The sequence below is a fragment of the Crocodylus porosus genome, unplaced genomic scaffold (genome assembly GCF_001723895.1).
Source record: "Crocodylus porosus isolate Cpor-Errol unplaced genomic scaffold, CroPor_comp1, whole genome shotgun sequence".
Taxonomy (NCBI): domain Eukaryota; kingdom Metazoa; phylum Chordata; order Crocodylia; family Crocodylidae; genus Crocodylus; species Crocodylus porosus.
In genome coordinates this window covers 8728158-8748752 of record NW_017728935.1, presented here as the reverse complement: position 1 = coordinate 8748752, position 20595 = coordinate 8728158, and the positions used below count along the sequence as shown (strand labels likewise).

Here is a 20595-nt window from a genome sequence, read left to right as displayed (position 1 = left end):
AGCACAAGCAGGCAGGGGTGGATCCTGTATGGCGCCGAGCACACTGACAGCGTGTCCCAAAAGACAAATAACAAATGAGCCCTGCTGCCGTCTTCACCAAAGTGCCCCCATTGCTGCCCCGCCGGGGAAGGAGGCGTCCAGTAAAGATCCCATGCTGAGTCCAGTGAGACCAGACACCCAGCTGCACAGCAGACTAAGGCCAATGAAGCCCTTGGTGAGGGATCAGACATTAAATTGCTTCATCCATAGATTAATGATGCAAAAACCATTTTAGCAGTTCTTTTAAAAAGCCTTGCTTCCACGAAGTCCCAGGCAAAACGTTGTCCTGATATAGCTCAGTTACTCGCTCCAGACAAGAGGAGTGCATTTGATATATGTCTGCATATTTCTGTATACTTGGTCCCCCCCACCCCCCCAGACACTGGGTGATAGAAGCACCTTAGTTTCAGTTCTGCAAGCCCAGCTCCACGCAGCTTCCTACGGCAGACATCTGCAACTGGGTTAATTCTTGCATGTAACGTGTGTGAAAACCTCAGCTCTTCAGAGAGAGAACAATTGTGAGGTGCCACACCAAGGGCATTTGCCCATTTATCTGGAGCCCTGTAGTCCTCTCTTTACCGGCAGAACAAATGCAGAGAACAGCATTAATGTTACCTCTGCTTCCCTGCTAGCACGTCTCAGCAAAGACCTGGAGGGGAACATCAATGGGGCGATCTTTTTTCTAACCTTCAAAACACCTTTAATGTATTTCTCATGTGAGAAGAGCTGCATTTTGTCAGTTAATGAAAAAAATGTTCACAGTTCTTTGAAGTACTCCATTTTCAGGGCATTTTGTCTCTTTCTGCAGCTGTTTCTTGGTAATAAGATGGCATGAAAGAAAATTCCCTCTCTGCAACTTGAAAAGACAAATGGTTCTGGCTTTTAACGTACCAGGATACATCACTTTACAGCTCTGTTCTAACCCAGCCAAGCATTTGTAAGTTTTGACACTGACATTTTTGGACCCGTGCAATCCAGGAGGCCAGATTGAATGGATGATTATCGTGATCCCTCTAGACCTTAAAGTCTATGACTATGTTAATTAGCTGTGGTGAAGAACGGATCAAGCTGAAAGACACATGAAGGTGCCTTTAGCTCAAGACCTAAATGGTGGTGCACGCTTGTCAGCGGTGCACACACCTGTAGCTTCATTTGAGGACCAGACTGCTTCTGCCAGGCGTGTAGACTAAAAGTCTTAACAGAATCCCATTTTGGGAAACTTCTCCTGCCAGGAGGGGTACCAGTTGTATTATTTGGGAGGCTGTTGGGTCTCAGTCCTGTTGAAGTGGAGAAGGGAAAAGCCCTTCCCCGTGGATCAGACACCATCCTACCTGCCATACAGTAGGGTTGTACCTGCAAGGAACAGCCTAGCCCTCACTGTAAGGTTAATCTATTTCCTAGGCAGTAGCTTGCAGCAGATTAGACCCATCAGGATCCACGTGTTGGGCCTTGGAGAGGTAGCAGAGTCCTCCGTAGCACCGGCCAGGCCGTTCCCAAGCAGCCTTGCCCTCCTGGATCTTGCAGCATGCTTGCACTCCCACGTGTCACTCTAAAAATTAGTTTGTTCAAGGAGCGTGAGTGATTTAATAGTTTGCAACCAGCAGCAATTTGGCCTTTAGTGGGGAGGGAGGTGCACTACAGGGCCCGAGAAGCCTCAGTGCAGGAAACCAACCCAGGGAGGCCTGTGAGTATCTTGCACAGCCATGTGACAACACTTTGGTATGAGGGACTCTCCTCTACACCTGTTTCCTGAAACTATTTGCCCTCCTCCCTGCACTTCCCACTTCTAAAATCTCCAGTGAAGGCGAGCCATTGTCTCTGGCCCCAGTGGAATTTCACCAATATATTTGCATGTTTTAACAGACAAGGAAATGTCTTCCTGCCAAGACGCAGGCGTCCAAAGCACTTTGGCATCTCCAGAGCACAAACAACCCCCAGCGAGTGGCTCTCCGTGCACAGCCCAGCCTGCAGCATGGCCCGGCAGCAGCTCGGCCCTCGCCTGCGTCTGAGCTAGGCGGTTTGAAATCACGCCGTGAAACTTGGGGGAACTGAGCGCGGGACGTGAATGAAAACCAAGGTCTCTTATTTAGGTCTCCGGAAACTCGAGTGCCTTTGAGATGCCGAACCCCTGATCTGGTTTCTGTTTTGCCCAAAAAACAAGGTGGATGAGGATTTCGAAACACCAGAGCCAGCCCTTAGGTTTTGCCTAATGCTAAGGCAAATAAACAGCGTTTCACCTGCTGGCGCACTCAGGTTTGCCACCTACACACAATATTTATAGGTAACGTGCCCCATGGATACATCCGTGTTCTCCATGCCGTCCCCTAGCCATAGCCTTCAACTGCAAGTGTTCTGCCTTCCTTTGAAGAGAGACGTGCCACACAACAAAAGTTACCTCTGGAAAGATTTGGCTATAGCACTTTGCTTTATTCTTTTTTTTAACAAACACTTCTCCTATAAATGACACTTATCAGCTCAAGATTCATCTATTATACAAAAGCACAGTTATCATGATGTATTAAATGAAATGCAGTCTTTTGAAATGGAAATAGGCTTAAAAAGTCTGCTGTGCAGTATGCAATGTGATGTGTATATATATTTTTAAGTTGGCTACTTGGCTTATGTATGCTAGCCTCAGAAAGGAAGGGAGCCCTGATTGTTCTCCCTTGAGTCTTGATAGATGCAGTTGAGAAAACAACATTTCTTTTTTCATAGGACACCTGAAACAAAAGAGAGAGAGCAAAATGTCACTATTCCCTGGCATTGTTTCTGGCTAACATATTTTTTAGTGTTGCATTTCCAGGCGCCTAACATAAGCCACTTTCAGGGGTGCCTGTTTTCAGAAAGTACTGAGCAGTTGTCCTCAGGCCTTGTCCAGGTGTCTTACTATGGGCCCCCCAAAATCAGTAGGTAGCTCTAAAAAGAAACAAAAAAACCCTCTTTTCACTTTCTAGATTCCTGAAAAGCTGTGAAATACTGTTACTTTTATGATCACATTTTCTTTCCCCAGAGTCATAGTTATAAAGAGAAGCTTTTTTGAAGACCTAAATATTAGATAAAATAGACACCCCTTTTTAAGACATAAGATTTTATCCTGAACAAATGTCCTGAACCTGTAAGGTTTTATTCAAGGCTGTTCTACTCTGTGCAGGATATTCCAGATCTCAGCCATTATGACCAAAATTAAGCGTGGCTTTCTCCTCTGGGAGCCTATACTAAATTTTCAAATCTTTTGTTTCATTGCCTAATTGTCATTAAATGTTATAGCACCTATTTTCATGGACCCCTTAGACCTAGTCTGCGGACCCCCAGGGGTCCAGAGACCACACATTGAAAACCACTGGTTTGCACCATTGGAGAGAATAAGTTTGTAACATTCTGCAGACGGGACACTGAATGCCATCACATTTTTCAAATGCACAGTAAGTTTTCATGTGTTTTGGTTGCATCTCAAAGTTGAGGCATAAACTTCACTGAGATCAAATGCCTCAAACCAACAGTTCTTTAAAATATTTCAGTTTGCTCAGCTGTTTCCTTGGCAAGCCTACACCCAAGGCTATGAATATTCCAAGAAAACCCCGTGTTTGTTTCATGTTGCTGGAAAAACAGGGAATTGCACATGACCTATTATCTCAGTAGTTGTGCAGGATATTCTGCACTCAAAACAAGAGCAAAAGGAATGATTGCAATGCAATAAATAAGAATTGCTTATTTGTCATATTGCCATATTGGAATAGGTCACAAGCAATCAAATATTATTAAAATGACTGGAGCAGGAAGTGAGATAAATCGGAAGCTTTGAAAGAGCACAATATAATCCAGTGCAACAATAAACGTGCAAACTGAACAAGGGGCCTCCAATTCTGTTGAAATCCATGAGCCAAAGTCACTTCACAAGGCCAGGAAAGGAGAGAGCAGATTTTTCATTCAGGTCCTGAAACTATAATCCTGGATAAGCACTGCAAAGCTGATATCTGCTCTGTGCGGCTATTGATTAGGTCTTATATATGAGCAAACCAATATCAGATATAAAACATAATCCTGCGCACCCACGGCATGCAACTACATTCCTCCAGTTCTGTGCAGAGAATTTGCCGTCCAATACATTTCACATATATAATATATGGATGAAGGGGGAAAGCCGCATATTAGTATGAGAGCTCCTCTGCTACCTACAGTGATAGGGAAATCCTAAAATATCCAGCTAGCTACTAAGGTTGGGACTTTCACGAAAGTCAAAGGACATTCATTCAGCCCCGGCTGAATTAATGGGAGTTGAGTTCTTTATGGTCCTTCTTAAAAAAACAAAGCAAAAAGCAAAACCCCCAAACCTCAGGTGATGGATAGATTCTGGGGAGATGACTTTAAAAATATATCAATACCCGAATGAGAAGCTGGGAAAATGCAACTTTTTCATGGCTCCCAATCACTAGAGCTGGTTAAAAAAAAGGGGGAAAGAGAGAGAAATTCAAATGCTTGAACTTTTCAACGACAGTTTGCAACCGAACAGTTTGCTGGGTTTTGTTCAATGTATTTGCGCCGTGTTGGAAAATGCTTGAAATGTGGATGTTTCCCCAGTAACTTCACTGAATTATTTTGCACATGAAAAATACCTCTATTTTTTATTGGTGCACTTGACCCTCCAGTGACTGAGCCTTTATTTATTATTTATACAAATTTTTCTAACTTGGGGGGTGAATACGGGGTATAAACCTACTTTTTTGAAGGCTCAGCTTCCGCTTGGTTGTTTGCACGTTATCCTCTGTCATATTCTTTTGAAGGTCCTTTAAGTCAATTAAGATGGGGGCAGTTTCAGGGTTCCTCCCGGCCTGACTGGTGTTTCCTAAAAGAAAGATACAACTTAGGGCCTGTTCCAAAATCTGCTGACGTCCATACAGAGATGCCCACTGATGTCAGCAGCCGTGGGTTTAGGCCTAGAGCTGCTGCTGATATATAAAGCTGGGATCTCTCTTCCAGACATTGTATTAATTAACATTCGCTCCCTCGCTCTGTCTCTAAATTCCCAATAAATATTATTGTTCCACAATAAGAGCTAGCCACAGGTTCAGGGCATGGAGTTGCCCACACCCCCGGTAAAGAAAATCAGTGCTTAATTGTGATTATTCTGGTCAATCTTTGTACCATCAGGGCTGAAGCTGCTATGGCATCGATCTGTAAGAGAGCAATGGTTTGGTCCCGATTGCGCACTGCTGTTCGATGGGAGCATATTCAGCCTCGAAGGAGTGCAGCATCAAACGCTCATGCTCCGAGTTTCCCAAGCAAAATGGAACCATAAAACTGTTATGATTTTTCAACATGCAAAGAGTGAATGGTCTTTAAGTGTAAATGATGTGTATGTGTTAGATTTATGACCAGAAAGGACGATACCAGGGGGCCTCTGAGAGAACTCACGCTGCAGGTTTCTTCTCCAGCAGCCTACACAAAACTCACTACAAAGTGGCCGCTCATCTCTGGAAACATGGTGGCTCGTCAGAGTTTTAAAAGTAGAGCATGTGGAAAACACCCCAAGCCACCCCCAGGGTGTTGCCCGTTAGACTTACTCTTCTTTTGCAGCTTTACTTTAATAAGGACAGCAATACCAGCAAGAAGCAGCAGCACCAGGAGAGCTGGTAACACAGCTGAAAGGAACGGTGAGCCGCTTGATGAACTGCAAAGATAAACCGTAAGCGTTACGTGGGACTTTGTGCCATGTAGGAGGCACATAAAGCACTTGAGCGAAGGCTTGGTTTTTACATGGAAGAATGTTAAAAAAAAGGGTCATAAACTTTCTTTCCCAATGCAAGAACTGTCAACAAAGTCAAGCTGAGAGTAAATCATTCGATCTAGGTTTTGATCATGAGGAAGTAATTTCTGTAGTGACTTAGTACTGTGCCCTACTCCAGGGGATTTATAGTGCTTGGTTGAATTGCCCCCTTAAAAATTGAAACGGGTTCCTCCCAGTTTCCGGGCTGGGTTACTGCTCGGTCTACCTAGGTTTGTGTGCCATTCCCATCACCGTGCTGGTGGAGTGCCTTCTTGCAAAACCCCGTAGGGGCCTTCAAGCTGGAAGTGCCCAGAGTTGCAGATCCCCAGGGCATACACTGGGCTTGCTACTACCTAGAAAGCTGGCTCCTTATTAGATAGCAACTTAATGCTTGTTTTGTAATGGGCAACGCTTGTCTCTGCTGCCTGGGGTTCAAGGAAGGAACAGGTCTGAGGGATATGGCTGTACTAGTTATTAGTGTTTGTAGGCAGTGTCGTCTCCCTCCATTCCTAGCATATGCCGGTGTGCCAGAGCTCTTTACTGACAGGCATGTAAAGCACAGGAAGGATCATTTCCCCTGCTGCAGTGCTGCAGCCACATCTGGTGTGGTGCAATGCAACAGCAGCCCATGGCAATGCTACGTAACCATTTAGGGGAGGAAGCGAAGAAGAATACTGCACTCGGTTTAAAGCATACAGGAAGGTAGGGAGGCAGGATCTCAGCCCGGTCCCTGGAGTTAGCAATTCTGCTCCTGTAGTAAAGTGACATAAGGTCATTACTGACAAAAATTACGTAAATCTTCCAAAGGCCTGGCCTATTCGGGCTCACCCCTCAGCCTCGGGGGTAAGGATTACTGACTTGCGGCAGAGAAGGTAGTATGGTGGCTATTGAATCGCCAGCATCACATCCTGCAGTGCTCATGTGTCCTGAGAGATTGTCTTTCCCAGGCTTGAGCATGAGGACACAAGGCTTGCTATACGAGATCAGTGGGCAGCGCTACATCTCGCCCTGCATCTGACCTGCCACAACAGCCAGCACCAGCTAGTTCAGAAGAAAGCATAAGAATGGCTCCAAAGGCAAATACGGATCATTTGGCCTGCTATTTCTTCTCTTGCTTACTAATATATAGATTGGATTCAGTCCTGTAGCAATAGAGCTGGTATCCCTTACAAATATTGTGAGCATCAGCCATTGGTACTCCAGGGGTTTCTTTATCTCATAAAGATGTCCCTTCCCTTTGGCCTCAGCTTCTGCTCCCGGCAGTGAGTTTCACGGGGTGATTATACCTGGGGCGAGAGAATAGTTCCTGCTCCCAATTCTGAACTTGCCACCTTTTTAATCACTGCCGACATCCCCTTGTTCTCATCCTCGGAGACTGGACAAGTGAAGTTTCTGATCTATCTAGTCATCTTTGTGCAAATGATATATGCCTGCCTCTGACTTGTCTCTTTTCTCATCCTGCATAGTTTATGAGAGAGGATTGCAGTGATTGCAGAATTAGATGGGAATTAGCCTTCCTTCCCTGGGTACCAGAAGATTTCAGACAAATCCAAAGGCGTCATGTATCCCATGGGCCGTGCTTGTTCAGGATCTTACCTTTCGCTCTGGGCTTCCTGACTGGACGTTACAAATCTGTCGGCAGTGGTCGCTGTTCCCAAAGGCTTCCCGGTACCTGTGCGTGCAGGGTATGTGTGGTCTGGGGTGTTTATGTGGTTGGGGATGCTGTGGAGGACAGGAGTTGCTGCTCCGTGTGCTCTTGTTGCTGCTGCTATAGTTGCTGCTGACCCTGTTGCTGCTCCTTTGGCTCCCGTAGATGCTGCTGCTGGCCCTGTTGCTGCTCCTTTAGCACTTGTAGTTGCTGCTACTGATACTGGTGCTGTTCCTTTGGCTCTTGTGGCTGTTTTGGGGCTGGCAGGTGCAGAGGTCTGTGACTCTAGTGAAGAGTAGGATTGCAACAAAGAGCACACGTTTAGTGCAGGGACAGAAGATTGGCCCTGTGCTGGTGTGATGCCTGGCCTCTGTCCCGGTGCAATGCACAGTGCATGCTTTCCAGTGACGTTTTCCCAAAGCTGGAAGATGCAGCTTTCACATTTAGCTTCAGGACTGCATCGGTGTGGGTGCTGGTACAGAACCGGGCACAACGAACCCCGACGGGGGCTCTGGGCACCGCTGTATTAGAAGCAGTGAAAAATGAATGCTATTATCTCTCCCTAGGGAGAGACTGCCACTTAGACCCTTCCATTGACACTCCTGATTCTCATTAGCATCTTCAAAACTCTCCCCCTTAAGCTCTACAAAACATCTCAGCATTGCTGAGCTAGACTGGTACGCCTGATGGGCCAAGGCAGAGTACAAAGCAGAGCTTTTTGGACAGTGGCTCTTTTCTTAGTGCCTGCAGGGGTGATGGGCCAAATGCAGAAGGAGATTGAAAGAAGAGGCTCTTAGCTACCCTTCAACACATACCATTTTCGATGTATAACATGACAGAAGATGTCTGCTCCGGGTTTCCACCTTTAGCCCCACACCAATACCATCCTTCATCCTTTTCTCTCAGGCGGCTCATCACTATTGTGTACGTTCCTTTTTTCTGGTTATCGCTGACTATCCTTGTTCTTCCTTTAAATGCATCATCTACAAATCCATGGGTGTCTACCACCGGGCTGCATTGTGCCTTCTCCCACTTGCACCAGTATTTCATCTCATACTCCTTTTGGGGATCGTAGCGGCACGTAGCGGACACCGAGCCACCTACGACTCCACTCAAGCGCCTCAATTGCTTGGGGATGGTTGAATCTGGAGGTGTAGAAGAAACGGGGTAAGCTGCTTAGCCCAAACTGCTCTGAGTCCTGCCCCCCGAAAAGACAATATATGCCGGATTTTGGAACATGGCTGCAAATGCAGATGCTGTTCAGCAAGTAAGGACCTAGAGCAGCTCCTAATAGTTACCTGCCCTTTCTTCCTAGCCTTACCTTCAGTGAGCTGCAGGTCTATGGTTTCCGTGTCTCTGGAGTCACTTGGCGTTCCCGTCCCACACTTGTACAGCCCAGAATCCTCTGGTTTTAGTCCATTTATCAAGACGTTGAAAGTCCCAGAGCCCTCCTGGTGGGTGATGACGATTCTCCCGTCGTAACTCTTGCTCACGTAACCGTCCGTGTCTGCTATGAGAGAACAGCCACTTTTTCCCAGTCTACACCAAAAGCTCCTTTCGCTGCCTTTGACATTTTCCGTGTGACACTGGATTGTCACTGATCCTCTGGGCTCCCCAAGCACCAGCTCTGGTGATTTTGGCACGGTGGGATCTGTTGGAAGAGAACAGAAGAGAACACCGTAAGGAGCAGCTTGGAGCAGCTTCCCTTCTTAGCCCTTCCACGTTTCCTAAGGGTGAGTTTTGGTCAATCTCCGGGCACTTTTCATAAAGAAAAGGAAAGAAATTCTCTTCTAATCTCGCAAGTAAATGACTGTTCTCAGCAAAGGGGAGGAAGAGCGTGACCAAGCAAAGTTGATGCCACAACTGTTGCCTTAGATTGAGGTCATCGTAAGCCACCACTAAAACACGTGGCTCCCAACACCATAAATTGGGCATGAGGGTTTTCCAAGTCTGGGTGCGTAGGCTCAGAGGAGAGACCTCAATCTACGTATTTTGCAATCAGTTGGCTCTGAAGGCATCCGGCTACTGTACCGTCCAACACGGTGAGGTTTACGCTGATAAATAAGCCTCTGTTGGTAACGCCGATGCCACATCTGTAAATCCCACTGTCGTTCTTCCTCAGGCTGGTCATTCGCAGCATGGCTGTGCTGTTATGAGGGAAGTCGGTGATTTCTGCTCGGTTTTTGTACTCGTCGGAGGTGTAACTGTTGGTAGAAATGATGGTGTTGCACACTTTGGTGGCTGACATTTTACACCAAAACTTCCGGTCGTGTCTGTTGGCTGGAGTCTTTGGATACAAACATGGGATGGTGACTGAATCTCCAACCCCCGCTATCAACAGCCTGGGCCCGTTCATGGCACCTGAAACTGTTTATTCAAAAAAATGTAGACAGTGCATTAGCCAGATAGCCAGCCAGGTGGTACAAACCAGCACAGCAGCACAAATGTGAGACTGATGACCTGGCCCACACGGCTTAATACTAATTTTGGAAGATGTAAAATTCGTGTAAAGCAGATCCACATTTCTTGGCTCTCCCAGGCTTTATTACTCTATACCTGGGCAGGTAAGGGATTTGGATAAAATCCTTCATCCACGTTGTGTGGCAGCATCTAGGGAGAAACCCTGATCTACCGCTCAAGTATTATGCAGCCCTTTCGCAGGCAGGACTCCTATCAATCCCAGCAGGTGTTTTACCTGCCAAAAGCTGAATGGATCAGAGCAGCTGGGCAGTATTTAGTGACAAAGAGATCTCAGAGGAAGAAGTAATCCTGTGTTGTCCTTTACATCTCTGTAAAACGTTTCTACCCTTGAGGTCTCCACTCCTGGAAGCAGAAACACTCTACAGCCCATTGCATCTGCCTCCTTTCTATTGGTTTCAGGAAAGTTTTGGTCAGGTCTTAATGAGAGATGCAGGGTTTGATTCTCTGTTCCCCGTACCTCATGTGATCATTTACACCAGAGCCAGGTAGGTATAAATACTGTCCTGATCTGGATGCTTTTATTTGCCCTTTGCAGTCACACTGCATGGCTATGAACGGCTGCAGGATAGGCAGGACCACGGACACGTGCGCCTTGAGCCTTCACGATATCATTCAGAATCATTAACTGTGTCTTGTGACGGGGACGTTTCCCTTGTCTCCACTGTGAAGAGAGGGAGTTGCCCTCCTCCAGCCCTGCGTTAGAAGGGATTGTCTTTTATTTCACTCCAAATTTCCTGTCATTCCCTGCAAGCCCTGAGATCTCTCACTCAGTATCGTTGCAAGTGCTTTGCATCACAGAGATGGTTCCTAAACTTACTCACCGTGGAATAAGAGTGGTAACAGGAGGAGACCATCCATGCTTGCCCTTTACTCTTCACTGGGTAGACATCTGAGTTGCACTTTGGTATCGAGGCCAGGGTCACCTTTCAACTCCCAGCTGGAAATCCAAAGCACTTAACTTTACACGTAGCTGTCATCAAATATGAGAAAAAGGTAAAGATAAAGACCAGGATTTTCAAAGAGCTTTATACCCAGAGGGAAAGATTTCCAGCATAAGCTTCCTTTGTGCAAAAATGAAGTTTATTTCCTACATATGAGGACTTTTTACCAACTTTTCCTGAGCCTGAGGAAGGGCGTGTAAGCCCAAAAGCTTGCAGAAATATATTTGCAAGGCAATTTCTCAGTTGGTTTAATAAAAGGTATCATCTCTGAGCCAAGAGTTCTGGATGTTTGCATTTCTTTTATGGAAGTTAGGTACCCGACCGCTAATGAAACCGCATGGGAACCGGGCACCTAAATCCCACTGGTGCCTGTAACCATTCCAGCCACTGGGAACTTTTCCTGTTGAAATAGGAGACCGCTTGCTGAAATATATGATGCTGCTAGCATATCGCCTTGCATCAAAGCCTCTCAAGCAGAGAAGCAACTTGTCCAAATTTACCGTGAGCAGCGGAGCCGCAGATAGGACTCGGGTGTCCTGCTTGCCAAATCTGTGCAGGACCCACTAGACTCCATTTGAAGTCTCTGGGCAAGCTCAGCCGGAAAATAAAAATGAAAACTTTGTTATGCGTACGGTGCTGGGACCGAACAGGGATCAAATGCCACTTCCTACAAGAAGTGTGGTGTGAGGGTGAAAACCGACCACGCAACATGAAGTGGAGAGTGCTGGCAAGGAATAAGTGGTGCTGAGGGAGAGGAGTGGAGCCTGGTAATGACAACTAGCTCTGCGAGCATTTTTATTCACAGATCTGAAAATGCTTTACCAACTCACATTATTGCCATTTTTAGAGATGGGGGAAAAACGGAGGCTCAGAGAACGGAGAGGGGCTTGGTCCCCGGATGGATCAGCGGTTGAACTGGGGCTTCGCTCTCCAGGCAGTGCTGGGGCCGTTGTGCCCCGCGGGGGTGGGAGGCTGCCCCAGCACTGAGCTGACTGGAAGAGAGCTGTGGGCTTGAGCATGTCTGATTTAGCCACTGAGGTGAATAATCTGTTTTGCTAGAAGTCCGCGCGCCTGCCCCGAGGCTGCAGCTGGCCTCTGAGGCCTTGGGCAGCCAAAATCCTAGGCAGGGAGTGCAAGATTTTTATCAGCTCAGCAAACAATAGCAGAAGATGAAGGGAGACGCAGGCAAATTTGGTGGTAGTCTGGGGAAGCCCAGAAGTCCCCTCCCCAGCGGGGGCTGTCTGTCCAGCTTCGGACCTGCTGGAAACGACATCCCCTCTTTCCAACCCATACACTTCTCGGTGGCGCTTTTGGGACATCTGCGCAGCCAATTACGGATCTAAGCGAGACGCTGTTTGTGCTCGGCGCTTGGATTCACTTCCTCATCCCGAGTTAAAAATTCACTCCTGATTGCTTTAGTGTTTCAGTCTGAACAGTCTTTGGTGCAACTCTCGGCTTGACAGTTGCTCAACACTCAGCTTGGTTGAAACCTCAGCCCCCACCGCAGGGCGCTTCCCCAAGTCCCTCCGAGACACCTCCAAGCATTTCAGGAAGCAAAGAGGTTAAGTCACCTGCGTTTGAAACCAGCTGTAAACTGTGTAAGCAACTCCTTCCACGTGCGCTTGCTCGTGTGCTTAGAAACACTTTAGGGAACTGCTATCCCACTGGAGTGTCAAAGAGATGTGCCCAGGGTGTGAATGACTCCCTGCCTTCAGCTGTGAGAAGCAAATTAGCGCACCCTTTTGTAAAGCACCGTTCCACGCAAAGGCTTTTGGGAGGAGGGCCAGTGATATCACCGTCCTGCAGACACAAGCAACAGTGGGGCAGTGAAATGAATTGCTTAGGAATGAAGCGCAGAGCCCAGGACTGTGGACTGCTAGGCCTGTGCTCTAACCATTAGCCCGACTGCCTCTCTCTGCCTTCATTTTGCCCCAGCAACCAAGCGGAGAACGTGCACGAGCTGTTAAAAATAAGCAGGCGGGTAGAAAAATGATCGATCGGTTTTCTTTGGCTGTGTTAAAATGGACTGCGATACCCCCACTGACCTCGTCTGGATCATTCCTTGGCGGGGACCCCGGTAAAGCTCGGGAGAGCAGCGTGCGGCGTGACGAGGCGGCGGACCTGCAGCGATGGCGCTCAGCTGGGATCGTCCATCTCGGCACCACTAGACACTTCCCAATGGCGGGGCCGGCTCTAGCCTGCCCTCAGCTTGCAGCAGTGGAGCTTGGATCGGGCCCTAAGCCAACGAGGAAGGGAAGAGCACCTCTTACAGGGGTCGGAAGCTGCTGAGAGCGGCCCTGGGCTGTGGGGAACTGCAAAGAGCTGGGCTAGGTGGATGCGCTGGCTTGCTTCCCACCCCCTGCCTCCCCCCAGCTGCCTGCCCTGTTGGTAGCATGCGCGTTTCCACCCAGATCACAGCAGCAGCAGGCGTCAGCTAGGCTGCCCAGCCCGGGACCTCAGTTCCTCCTCAGTCCCCATTCTTGCAACACTGGAAGGACAAGGGAACTGTGTAAGATGGGGCTGGGGAAATGCACTTTATTTAGGCCAGAGAGTGAGTCGGCCGTGCTGAGTCTGCTGAAATGTAAATTAGGGATCATCTGCGTGTTAACTCCTTGGTTCCAACAAACCAGACACCAAATAGAGCTCCCTAGGATGCCGGTTTGTTCTCTGGGGCACCGAGATTTGCTGCACAATAATGAGCTTCTCAAGGAGCCTTCAAAGCCCACCACAAACTCAAATTCATTTTTATCCATAGCAGATAAGCCTTGTTGCTGCCATCAAACAGGGTTTCTGACCCCCTGTGCAGCTCAACTGCTTCAGAGTCCAACTGATAGCGGCTAGTCATATGGGAAAGGGAGCGCCAGGTCATGCAGTGAGGATATCTCACCAAGGCTGTTTGGTCTGTGCTATGCAAGTGGTCACAGCAGAGAATCACAAAGGTCTCCTCTGCCTTTGGCAGTGCCAATGGGAAGTGTCATAACTAGATCAAACACGGTGTAATTGGTGTCAGTGCCCACTGACTTCAATGGGACCGGACTTTGGTCCCCTCCCCTGTAAAGCCTGACATTGCAAAACAGCTCTGGCAGCATCACTGCAGCAGTAGCTTGGTAGTTAGTGCCAAAAGTACTGTAAGCAGAGTGAGACCAACGGTATAAAATTCCACCCTGATTTGCATCTCGGTTCAAGGTTGCCCAAAGGTTAGTGTCTGAATCTGAAAGTGGTGGCTTAACTTGTGTCCTGGTGACTGACCCCCGATATCAGCACCTGCCTGGGGCTAAGATCCTTTGCTAAGAACACCTTACAACAGCTATTCCTGTTCAGCTTACTTTCAGGAACTAGCAAGAACGACATCTGAGCCAGACTTGGCTTTCGTGGCATACACTGTTATAGCTGAGCTAGCATTTGCCATCTGTTCCTCCTTTTGGGGTTGCGGATATTGGGTGAAGTTCTGACACCGCAGAAATAGAAAGAAATTCTGCTCCATTGCCTGGGCTGTCATCTACCCTGCTGGTGTGGAAACCCCATGTTCGGGCACTTAGCACTGATCAAGTGTTTCTTCCTTAAACAGAAAGTTTTAATAGTGCTCTGTCTTAAAATGAGACCAGAAAGCACGTTTCACTGAGCTAAACTGACCTTTGGGGTCAGCCCAGTTAAGTCCTTTAACATAAGTATAACTCAATAATTCCTTTTGCTCTGTCGTTAGGCGTTGGTTGCCATGCCTACATGAGAACATCTCTGCGATCTTTTGAGATCTTGTACATGGGTTGTATAGTTACAGAGCAATACTTTGCCACTGAGTTCAAAGATAATCTCTCTTTTCATACCATCGAGACAATACCAGTGATTTAACAAAACTGCTGAAAGGACTTGAAATACATGTTAATGTCACCGTCTCAAGGTGTTCTACTCTTTATAGAAGGATAATCTACAGCCCTGTCCTGTGTCAGGATTCAGGGAAGAATGTAAAGCAGTTTGTGAGCTATGGTGGAGCTGCTGAAATGCTTTCTCATTTGCTCTTCCTCAATAAAATGCCATTTTCCAAAGGACCTTACACATGGCCCAAAGCACTCAGGCTGAATATGGCCCAAGAGCGGAAAGCTGGCTTAGCCATCCTACCCATGCACGCAGTACCGCACCCCCTAGCAAACTGGCATCCTTTTATTTTGTGGCTGAAGTGGCCTTGCTTACTGCAGGAAAGGGAGGAAAACACAGTGATATAGAGGTAGCTCTTTGTTATTCAGTGCCTCCTCTCTTGGAGCATCTTTGTGCTGTGGGTGCTGAGTGCTCTGAGCTCTCCTTTTAGTCTTGCTGAGTTTTGCAATGCAGCTGTGGGATGGCGAGCACCCTGCCTCGTGAACCCTTGACAATTGCCACTACATCCTGTTCATTAGGGGCACAGCAGCCAGGCAGCAGCAGCTGCCATCCATGTGCCCTCTCTAAGTGGGCACCCGGGACCGATTGCCCTATCACCCACCATTCATTATGCTACTGCTGAGCACCAGTTCCTTCTTACTGGTAAAGAAGTAAGAAGCAGAAAGCAAGAGAAGACGCAAAGACAGGAGGAGGAGGGCTTGGATGTTCAGCTTCCTCAGCTGGAGTGGGCAGCTGCAAGCATTATAGACAGCACACATGCCTGAGCTTATCTTAGCTGCTTTCACTCGTTTCAGTCTTGCTGTAGTGTGTATTAGCAGGGTATCAACAAACTCAATTACTGCTTTTTAGTAATCACTAAAAATGCCATTATAGGTGCTTACAATGCTCCGTCTATTGCTATAGGTCTCTCTAGCCTCACACTTAGTCCAGCACTGTTTTCATAGTCTAGAAATACAGTTTAGTGATGGCTGGCCAGACTTGAAGGAAGCAGTGCCAGATGGAGCAAATGGTGAGTTGAACTCAAAAGCATAGTAGCAAGTGGCCCCTGGGACTCTCCTGTAGAGCTTCTCCTGAATACAGACTACTGCTACTAGGTTAGCACTTTGCCCAACTTTTAAAGTGTGCTTTACCTACCATAGGCTAAAATGGATCTCTACTGCAGGCTTTCTTCCATGCTGTGTCTCGAGCTGGATTTACAGAGCTCCCGTCTTTCCAGCACCGGTAGTATTTGCCCAGCTTTCTCTTCTCAGATCCAGTCCTCTTTAATGGCTCTTGGCTGTCGTCACAGATTCACACCACCGAGAAGACCAGAAGTGATCAACGACCCTTAATGGAGTGATGGAGCGACCACCAGCCACACTGCGCATGGGACTTGCAGTCTTGTCCTTTTGTATTCAACCCTTTTGATGACCTCAGATGCTAATGATGTCATTGAAAAAAATGAAGAGGCTCTGATGAGAGAGAGCTAGCAGCTAGGAGGGGAATTTCCAGCTGTCTGGGCAACTGGTGAAAATTTTAGCACAAATTACTAGTCCGTTCAGCTCAGTAAATCTCATTGTTTCGTGCACAGCTCTGGGGCTATATTGCAAGAGCAGAGAGAGGTCGTTAACTGTGTTAGGCTAGATAGGCACCTTTTATAGACTAACTAAATAAGTTCCATATATCTATATCTATATCTATATCTAGCACAAGCTTTCATGAGCTCACGCTCACTTTATGTATTCCAGAGCAGTATTCTAATGTGAATTAATTTATTAGCTTCTTTGAAGCAAACTTTGTGCATCCTCCTCTCCCCCAGCCCCAAAACACTGTGTTGCTCAAACAAAGGGGAAGGTCCTAACACCAACATGATTATTGCTGTAATGTAGTAGCACCTTAGAGCCCCAGCTGCAGCCGAAGAGCCCGTTGTGCTAGACAAAGGGAAATGGAGATGGATGAGCATATCAGACACTCAGAGATCTTCAGCGGCTCCCATGTTACCCGTGAAGTTGCAGTCTCAATGGCATGAAAACTGCATGTGCCTATGCATGACATGGCGGTTTTCTGATTCCAGACCAGTCTCTTAAAGTCATGCTAATGGAAGAAAATATCAGAGCATTGCAACATAGCCCAATTGAACTAAATGTCCACTTGATTGAACAGATAAGGATTGGGAAAGCAGAGCGGCATACTTTCATTGTTCTGTGGACATTTGAAAACTACTTCGGTCAGCTCATTATCTTATCTTATGGATAGATGTAACACCAGGTTAAGACAGAGAAGAACTTACTGTCCATGAAGCTGATCTGCTGCAACTGTTTTGTATGTTTGCTGTCTCCCGTAGGAATTAAGAAATGGGTGCCTCTATGGTTAGCTTCCACTTCCAACAGAAGAGAGCAGACACACAAACTCTTACCATGGAGCAGCCAATACATATGAGGTTCCCCACTTCCTCTCCCTGTAATTCTGTAACCCAGACATGGTATTATTTTGTTGTGGTATGTCTAATCTGTTGCATGTTTGATGGTGTTAATGCAGATTTGGGGAACAGGGACAGCAGAGAAAACCTATTTAACATAGAAAAACCAAGGCTTTCTGTATGGATGTGAACAGTGAGTAGACATTGCTAATGTCACGGTTATTACGGCTATTGCAAAGTGAGTTTCACGTGTACTTTCAATGCACATTTGTGGGAAGATACAGTACACAAACATAGTCATTTCCTTGTGGGAGCTGAAGAACAAAGAAGGTGTTATTCATGCACAGGGTTTCCACATAGCTCAGAATAAACTGCCTTCATTAAGGGAAAAGTAGCTATGGTGAGTTTGTAAGACCAAGCGATGCAACAGATAGCCTAAAATGCTGAGACTCATGGCAGAGTTGGTAGCGTCTGCCTGAGGGCACAGTTTCTTTTAGTGGCAAAATGGTTATAAAGATCCTGATCTTGCCTCTTGCTCGTGTTTAGCAGCACTTTGAAAACCCGAGGGCGTATTAGTTGCAAATCTGTGAAGCATTGTGGCATCCTGTTAGCTGAAGACAAATACTCCAGTAAGCAGAACTTGGGATTAGTTCAATAACAGTGAAAATCTGTTGCGCGGAGCTGAATCAGTGCAATAAATGTGCAATTACTTCCCTCCCCATGCCACCTGTTACTCCCGTGGATAGCAGCGCAGCAGAAATGAACCTCCTGTTCCCTGCCAGGTTCAGAACAAAGCTCTTCAGGGAGCAGAGGCACAAGACACCAGGAGATGTACACAGTCCTCTGGACCCACACAATCACAGTCCCTGGCTTAGAAACTCGAAATGCTTGGTTTTGCATTGGACGGGGTTCTTGGACATGCTTGGAGGGGATCCAGCATGGTAGCTTCAGGACTAGGGCTCAGACCTTTAGACTAATTTGTCCCTGTCTTCAATGATACCCTTTGCAGAGCAGTGGCACTACAGAGGCCACTCCACGATGCACATTTGCGCCATCCGCCACTGAAAATCAGGGGCAATGCGATTGGACTCACCGGACGTTGATGGAGTCAAACCCCTGTGTCGGAGAGGGGAACCAAGCCCGCAGCATTCCCTCGGAAAATTATTTGAATGAAGCCGGTGCTGGGGAAAAGCACTGAGTTGGCGGCTCTGAAAGGTGAAGTTCAGTGCCTCTTCCTGAGATGGATACAGCCCAGGCACTTTCCCCCGGGGCAAAGCATCAGGAGGGGAGGGTATTAGGAACGTGCTAGACCACAGCCATAATTCAACTGACCGTTCCTTTACTAAGACCCAAACATTTAGGGCAACCGTTATACAGTTACATCAACCAGGTTGCTACTGTGCAGTCTTCAGACTAGCCGCAAAAGCAGTTACCCTGAAATAGTAGTGACAGTCACAAGCTTTCCATCAGATACTCACGACAGGGCTAGCGAGGGGAGATGCTGGCTCCTGCTAGTTGGCTCTGACAGATCTGGCAATCAACAGCACCCATCTACTGCTGGCCGTTCCCTTAAGTAACATTTCCCCAGTAATCCTACATAATTTACCTCTTGGTCTTTGTGGGAATCTGTTTTCCTGTAAGAGCTGGCAGGGGCTGGGGACCGCTCGTTATAAAGAGTTGTGGTGTTATCTGTTCCCCGACCTTGAGACATTCCCCAAACTCATTCCTCCTTATCTTACTCTCTTCCTAAGCCTAGCTGAACACAATAAAGTTTAAAACTCAAGGTCTAAAATCATCTGCCCCAACCTGACTTGTTTTTTTCTCTGGTCTCTCCTATTTTCGCGGCGGGGATTGGGAAAATGCCTATTCAAAAGGTTTGTCGGTGGTGGAAGCCCAGGGGCCAGTTCTTCCATGCTCGGTTTCCCTTAGTGTGGACTTGGGGTCTGAGTGAGTGAGCTTTGCAGGGGTTTGCCCCTCTGAAGTAGGAAATGAAAACTTTGTCCGCAATTCATCCGTGCTGTAGTATGCGATGAGCAAAGATATTTATGTGTCTTATTTCTTACATTTGCTTCTATTCATTTTAAATTCCCTCAGAGCCAGAACTGAAATGCCTTCTCCTAGGACTTTGCTTCACCATCTGCTAGACCTGGCAGGGTAATATTCAGCTGTGTGCAGAGGCGCCACCGCAAAGACCGGGCACCGCTTAGAGCCTGCTCTAGCTTCGTTTGAGGTTTCCAGCTGTGCTCGGGCCTCATTCCTGTGCTAATTTCTCCAGCTCCGAAATACTACCTCCCAATATGTGTCTTGGAAGTTCCTCCTGCTTAATTTCATTCTCTTGCTCCTAGCTCTTCTCCTAGGATGCACAACCGTTCTCCTCTCACCTCGGGTTTGTGCCTTCCACGTCCTTCTGTAGGATCTTCCACAGGCCCTACATTTTATAAATGTGGCGGCTGATTTTTGGCACTCAACTTTGATATGCTAAAAGGTTGGATTTTCACGCAGCACCGAGCACCTTCCCTCTGACAGTGCGGCCCCCTGAAGGTATCAGGCTGGGGTTCCCCAATCACTAGTCACTTCTGGAAGGATACTGTGAGTTTTGCAATGCTGGGTGCTGGTACCTGTGAAGGGCAAGCAAAAAGTAGCAGGACATCATTCTCGAGTACATTTCCACTGTAGCCCATTGGCAAAAGTCACTGGGTTGCAGTTCTGTGCAGTCTTCCTTCATGTTAATGCACTTTTGCCAGCATGCATTGAGGCCATTCTTCCAGGCAGGTCCTGAAGAAGTATTTTGCACCACCATCATGGGATTGTCGTCTTCCCAGGGCTCCCTTTAGAAGACCAAAATCACATGGTGCAAGGACCGAGATGGGACAGAGATGAGGAAGGACCTCCAAGTCCAAGGCATTTGGTGGTCTGCATGCGATCAGGAGGTCAGGTAAGCATGGGCATGGAGACTTAATTTTCTCGCCACTCCGCCACACCTGCTGAGAGACCCTAGCTTGAGCCTCTGCAGTAAAGTGCCTTGTGCACCGTGGAGTCGCAGCTGAAGAAATCCGTCCCACAAAACAGCTGGGAGGATTTTACTGCCTTTTGGGCCCTCTACAGCAACAGCAACAGCAACAAGGCAGGTCACAGAAAGCAGCATTCCCTTGTTCCAGTCAAGAACTACAACCACAGCAGCGCATGGCCACGTGAGACGGTAGCTGTGTCCACAATCATCGACTGCCTGATCATACGTTCAGACCTGCGGCGCTATGCGCGCATCGTGTTGCTGGCTCTGTGGCCTGCTTTGTAACTGCGCCTGTTCGACCCTTTTGTCATATTACTGATATCATACTCGTGCGATACTGATTTGGGGGCAAGTTTCGGAAGACTATCCACACCTTAAAAGAGAGAGTAGCTGGAGCGTGACTTCTGCCTGCTATAATAGCGCTCGGGGTGGTCTCTCTAA

The 20595-nt window shown here is 47.4% G+C and overlaps 1 protein-coding gene across 7 annotated transcripts; it reads right to left on the bottom strand.

Annotated features, from left to right (window-relative positions):
- Positions 1 to 2445: 2445 nt before the first annotated feature.
- LOC109317921 (polymeric immunoglobulin receptor-like) lies at positions 2446 to 18841 on the bottom strand. Of its 7 annotated transcripts, none has more exons than XM_019546884.1 (11): positions 18751 to 18841; positions 15881 to 16165; positions 12919 to 13109; positions 10754 to 10902; positions 9483 to 9818; positions 8773 to 9102; positions 8267 to 8596; positions 7400 to 7736; positions 5601 to 5707; positions 4757 to 4882; positions 2446 to 2759 (listed from the first exon to the last, which is right to left on the bottom strand). In XM_019546884.1, the coding sequence occupies exons 4-11, from the start codon at positions 10788 to 10790 to the stop codon at positions 2749 to 2751; spliced, it is 1614 nt and encodes a 537-aa protein (XP_019402429.1). In that variant the 5' UTR covers positions 10791 to 10902; positions 12919 to 13109; positions 15881 to 16165; positions 18751 to 18841; the 3' UTR covers positions 2446 to 2748. The 7 variants fall into 7 exon arrangements, with proteins under 7 accessions (XP_019402429.1, XP_019402428.1, XP_019402431.1 ...); XM_019546883.1 differs by having other exon boundaries at positions 18623 to 18796; XM_019546886.1 differs by lacking the exon at positions 12919 to 13109 and having other exon boundaries at positions 18623 to 18796.
- Between the last annotated feature and the right edge of the window lie 1754 nt (positions 18842 to 20595).